Source organism: Brassica oleracea, unplaced genomic scaffold (assembly GCF_000695525.1).
Source record: "Brassica oleracea var. oleracea cultivar TO1000 unplaced genomic scaffold, BOL UnpScaffold01129, whole genome shotgun sequence".
Classification (NCBI taxonomy): Eukaryota; Viridiplantae; Streptophyta; class Magnoliopsida; order Brassicales; family Brassicaceae; genus Brassica; species Brassica oleracea.
In genome coordinates, this window is record NW_013617690.1 from 19956 (window position 1) to 25756 (window position 5801).

General features: G+C 34.9%; 1 protein-coding gene across 4 annotated transcripts; it reads left to right on the forward strand.

Moving 5' to 3' along the window:
• Positions 1–1293: 1293 nt before the first annotated feature.
• LOC106320922 (protein TWIN SISTER of FT-like) lies at positions 1294–3484 on the forward strand. 4 transcript variants are annotated; one of them, XM_013759266.1, is made up of 5 exons: positions 1294–1543; positions 2192–2251; positions 2452–2507; positions 2586–2626; positions 2841–3484. In XM_013759266.1, the coding sequence occupies exons 1-5, from the start codon at positions 1343–1345 to the stop codon at positions 3062–3064; spliced, it is 582 nt and encodes a 193-aa protein (XP_013614720.1). In that variant the 5' UTR covers positions 1294–1342; the 3' UTR covers positions 3065–3484. The 4 variants fall into 4 exon arrangements, with proteins under 4 accessions (XP_013614720.1, XP_013614721.1, XP_013614722.1 ...); XM_013759267.1 differs by having other exon boundaries at positions 2883–3484; XM_013759268.1 differs by lacking the exon at positions 2452–2507 and having other exon boundaries at positions 1294–1553; positions 2200–2251.
• Positions 3485–5801: the final 2317 nt, after the last annotated feature.

Genomic DNA, 5801 nt, shown 5'->3' on the forward strand with positions numbered 1-5801 from the left:
TATTAAGGAGCCTCATGCTTGGCCAAGCTTTGCAACAAAATTGGAGAGGATAGATACTCTGCAGATATGCTTTCCAGACTTCAAGATCACTCATATTCCACGAGCGCAAAATCAGATTTCTGATTTTTTAGCTAGGATTGCGAAGTTTTTCCATATAGAGCTTTGTTTTATTGGTTGTTCTATTCTGGTTTGGTTATCCAGACTACTTCAAGTTTGAGTAATAGAATAGTCGTTCATTGTAAAAAAAATACATAACAGAAGGTTTAATATAAATCTTCATAAAAATAGTATAACATATTATACGAAGATTTGTGTATTATATTGATATTTACTATAAATCTAGTTTGTTATGTTCATAATAAAATGGCCCTACTATCGATCATCATAAATTATTGTACATCTTCACTATATTAATAATGTTCATGGTTATTTTGAAAGTGAAACTTAACTGAGTGATCAAAACGACATGTTGATATCAAGACAACAACATACCGGTTAAATTTAATTATATGAGTCATCATAAATTATTGTATAAGAAGAGCGTGTATATTAAAGGGACCGTATATTAAGTGATAACATGTTGAATAAGTCCAAAATTAAAATATCACACGGTAGAGTTTAATTAGGACTCTATTTTAATAGAGTAGATGGTCCGGTCTTGGTGTCAACCTCGGCAATTAGAAGTAGTCCGTTTCAAAACCTCAACAATCTATCAAATTGGCTATTGAGCTAGAAATGTACTATTTAAGTCGCAATTAGAGTAAATCGAATGATGATTCATATAGCATGGTTGAGAGATGTATTTGATTGGAGGAAGCAAATCAATCAGATCAGATTAAAACAAAGCCAGATATTATTGGCTAGCGAGTCGCAAGTGGATGAATATAATTTGCAAAATTTTAGTTTCTAGTTTAGAGTGGTGGAATGAAATACAACATTTCATTCCACCCGGGCTAGGGTTAAATCCCAAGAATACGTGGAATGCCGTGGGTCTCGCGGGAATAGTCGGTTGACCACGGTCGCCGGAAACCCGCGGTTACCTAAAAAAAAAAAAAATGAAATACAACATTACAACCAACGGAAAAATAAAACCAAAAGTATGAATAGGAAGACGATAATAACTCGATAAGTGATGTACGTATGTCGAACCACTTTTAGATTCTTGAAGATAACGAGACACGAATAAGACAGTTGTAATGGTTTCATTTCAGTGATTCGAGTCAGTCAATGCCGTTACCAAAACGCTATAAATATAGAGGATAGAAATGTAGGGATTATACGAAGAAACAAAAACCAAACATTACTTGAGAGAAAAAAAAAACATTACTTGAGATCAAAGATCATGTCTTTAAGTCCGAGAGATCCTCTTGTGCTTGCAAGAGTTGTGGGTGATGTTGTTGATCCTTTCATGAGATTGATCTCTCTTACGGTTAATTATGGCCAAAGACAGGTTACTAATGGTTTGGATCTAAGGACTTCTCAAGTTCTGAATAAACCAACGGTCGAGATCGGAGGAGATGACCTCAGAAATTTATACACTTTGGTTCGTCTTATATCATCTAATTAATTTTGTCAATTCCTTACTTATCTGTTGTGCTTGGGCATATCAACTTAAGTGTAATATTGTACTTCGATAATTCTTTTCTTCTTATCTATAGTTACGTGATGTTTTTAGAGTGTCTTGCGTGCATAACTGCTTTGGGGTTTTGGTGATTTTTCCGGAAATTTTCTTGATTATCATGTTAACTAATTTTATATTTTTTCTCCAAAATTTATAAAAAAAACAAAAATTTAAATAATTTTTTATAAATTATTTAACAATATTGAAACTGTAATATTTTTAATTGATAGAGTTTTATAGAGAACTTAATTACATCAAGAAACCAATTTGGTATAAGAAAAGTTAATTAATTTATTGAATATTGGTTTAAATATGCTTAAATGTACTTTTCGAAAGTATATATATCTGAGGCAAAATATAATGACCTAGCAATTGCATATATGATTTTTTTTTTTATCAAAGTAATTGCATATATGAATTGAATACATATTTTGGACATCAGGACATGTAATTAACTACTAGCTATCATCTGCCAGAATTAAAATATATATATTTGTTCATGTTTTCTTGATATTTTTGATCTTTCATCATCTTCTTATTCGGTTCGTTTTGACGGGGGTATAAATGAAGGTTATGGTGTCCAGATGTGCCAAGTCCAAGCAACCCTCACCTCCGAGAATATCTCCATTGGTTAGTATCATCTCTCTAATCATTTCATTCAAATTTACTTGAGAGAAAAATACAACCCCACACTCACAGAGATTCTGTACAAGTACAGAACATGACTTATAGTCAGGTTAATTTAGTTTCCATTTAAGAATTAAGAGTGTCATGTTATATCATAGCTTATCTACGTAACATATGTTTTTGTCTCACCGGCTTTATAAAAGTACATAGGATTGGAAACTTTGAATGACTATTCTACATCAACATCAAGAGCATTTAAGTATGCGGCTAAACAATATCTTAAATCTTTAGCAAAAAAAAACAATATCGTAAATCTAAATGGCTGCTCTCATTACAGGTTGGTGACTGATATACCTGCCACAACTGGAACCGCTTTTGGTGAGTTTATTTAACTCTATATATTAACTAAGCCATAGATGCAAATATGCAATTAATCAAGTGTTTGCCATGAAGTGGACAGAAAAGAGAGTTTTTATACGCTGCAAAAAAAATTTAAGGGGAAAACATTGGCCCGTTTCATATATTATATATGCCCATGCAACCATTTCGTAGCAATAACCAAAATATATGTTTGATGCTATTTGTAATTAAGGCAATGAATTGGTGCACTATGAGAACCCATGTCCCAATTCAGGAATTCACCGAGTAGCACTGATGTTGTCCCGGCAACTCAGAAGACAAACGGTTTATGCACCTGAGTGGCGCCAACGCTTCAACACTCGTGCGTTCGCTGAGAACAACAATCTTGGTCTACCCGTGGCTGCCGTTTTCTTCAACTGTCAGAGAGACAATGGCTGCGGAGGAAGAAGAACATAGATATCCATACCTCCTTTTTTTTTTTTTTTTAGGTAACCGCGGGTTTCCGGCGACCGTGGTCAACCGACTATTCCCGCGAGGCCCACGGCACTCCACGTATTCTTGGGATTTAACTCTAGTCCGGGTGGCCAGCGGAACTCGAAATGCTTGAATCCATACCTCCTTCCGCTTAAATAATCCATTTGTCTACTCTATAACCTTATATTTAAGCTAGCATTTAGATCAGGTTGTTGTAATAAGATTATGATGATATATATGACTAAACAGATGGTAATGCATGCTGACATCTATATAAGCAGTGGCGGATCTACGTGGTGTGTGGGTGGGGCAGCTGCCCACCATGAATTTGTAATTTTTATGTAATTTTAGTCAAGTTTTTTTAATTTGTCCTTGTTGAAATTTCATGTGTAATAATTGTGAGGGGGGAATAAAAATGAATGTTTTCTACTTGTATATTCGTGTATGATGTGACTTTTTATTTCATTCTACATGCTTTATACCAGCGTTACATATATTTTCATTGGCATCTGGGACAATTCTTGATACTTGACTTTCAGAAAAGAATGACTATAGAAGCTGGCTATGGCATTTGGAAAGGGAAAAGAATAATGCTTTTATTAAACATAGAAAAGTTGAAATAAAATAATTATTCTTTTTGGTGCGAAAATATCCAAACTACACACTTTGCATCAAAATACATAAAACCACTTTTCTACGAAGTACGAACAATACAAACGTAATTTACTAGTTCAATAATGTGTTAAAGGCCTTGAAACAAAATGTGCGTATATGTTTGATATTAAAGAGAGACGATATTATATACTCCATGTTTTTCATAATACGTGTCACTTTAGTTTTTTTATTTTGTTTCAAAAAAATATCATTCTACGATCCCAATATAATTTTGTACATTAAATTTATTTTTTTATTTTTTTGAATGGCCAATAGATTTTTATTTAAATTATTTTCATTTAATTAATTATACATTAAATAGGAATATATTAGTCTATTATATAAATTTATTAATCTCTGTCACTCCGTGAAAAGTGTCATTGTGTCAAAATGACACGGAAAGAGTATATATTTGTATTACATTTTTTGCAGAGTTATACTTTTCAGTTTAGCATCTTTCCAAAACTAAAATGTAGTTTAGTGATTTGTGTCAAGTGTTATTATCCTAATTCAACTTCATAATAGCTTAAAAAATATCTGAAAAGGAAAAGGAAATAAAGAATACAATGTTTTTTCAAAAGAAAAAAAGAGAATACAATATTTCCCTATAGAAAAGCACAAGCCCAAAGGAAGCAGGAAAATGAGAGGATGCTCCTACATGAGGTCTCACTTGGTTAACGTCATCAATAGCCAGCCACATCTTTGATTAAGTGCTTACATCAGAATAACGAATGTGCCGCAAAAGACATGAGAGGAATATAAATGTCATATATATATATATATATAATTAAAGAACGAAAACAAGAAATATTGTAATAGTAGTTGAAATACAAAATCAAATCATACAAATTGGATTAAAATGAAGATGTAAGATGTATGTCCTGAAGTTGTCGCTGACGTAGCTGCTGAAGCAGACGTCGGATTAAGTGGTGAAGACCATGTGGAGTCAAGATGCTGAGCTGGAGTCGTGTAGACTTGGAGAGCAAAGGAGTATCTTGGAGATATGGAAAGAGGAATAAACTTGAGGAGCAAGTTTATGACTTAAAAAAAGAGGAATAAGTGCATTCCAAGAAAAGGAAAGTTGCACTTATTGTTATGGAAGATGTCCATACATGTTGTCTTGGAGACTAGGGTTTTGGGAACATGGATAATAACTATAAGATAGCTATGGGGTCGTCTGTATAGAGACAGAGACACATAGGCTGATCTTATAGAAAGAGAGAGAAGCTCTTGGAAGTGTTATGGGTCGTGCTGAAGAAGTGGCTGAAGTACTCGACGGAAGAAAGACACAAGTGGGTAGCTTAGGAATCTTTCAGTAGCAGTTGTTAGGGTGTAACAGACTGTGTAAATCTTATTAAGCAGAACTTGTAATAGAGTGTACAAGGCGATTTCTAATAAAGCTTAAGGGTTGCTTGTAGTTGGTTGTCTCTTGCTTTACTTTCTGCATTACCTTAATGTGTTTGCATCTTGCACTTACAAATGGTATCAGAGCGGGGCACCTAAGTTATCGGTGTTATCCTGAAGGTGAAGATGGACACGATTATTTCTGTGCAGAAGGCGATCGTGTTGAATACGGACCAGTATGGTCATTGGAAGGCTCGCATGAAGCAGATGATTCGAGGAATCAATGACGATGCGTGGACAGCTGTGGAGATTGGTTGGGAGGAGCCTACCATAGTCACAGGAGGTGAGAAGAAGCCTAAGCCAAAAGAGGATTGGTCAGAGGCAGAACGCAATGCATCAAAGTTCAATGCAAAGGCGCTTTCGGTGATTTTTGGAGCCGTTGAAGCAGAACAGTTGCAGCTGATTCAGGGGAGTACTTCATCTAAAGAGGCATGGGAGATCCTGCTGAATTCGTTTGAGGGAGATGAGAGTGCCAAGAGGACACGCCTGGATCATCTTGGGTCGCAGTTTGAGAACAGTTTGAGAATCTCAGATGGTCTGACAATGATTCGGTGGCGAGCTTTAGTGCCAAACTCAGTAGTATGGCGCATGAAGCATTTGTACTTGGAAAGAAGTACAAGGAGAAGAAGCTGGTAAAGAAGTTACTACGCTGTCTTCCAAC

Bases quoted from the DNA above. Each gene is read 5' to 3' on its own strand.
- LOC106320922 (XM_013759265.1), top strand. From the start codon at position 1,343: ATGTCTTTAAGTCCGAGAGATCCTCTTGTGCTTGCAAGAGTTGTGGGT. The intron at 1,544-2,191 runs GTTCGTCTTATA...GTATAAATGAAG, and splicing joins TCAGAAATTTATACACTTTG to GTTATGGTGTCCAGATGTGC. The intron at 2,252-2,451 runs GTTAGTATCATC...GCTTTATAAAAG, and splicing joins CTCCGAGAATATCTCCATTG to TACATAGGATTGGAAACTTT.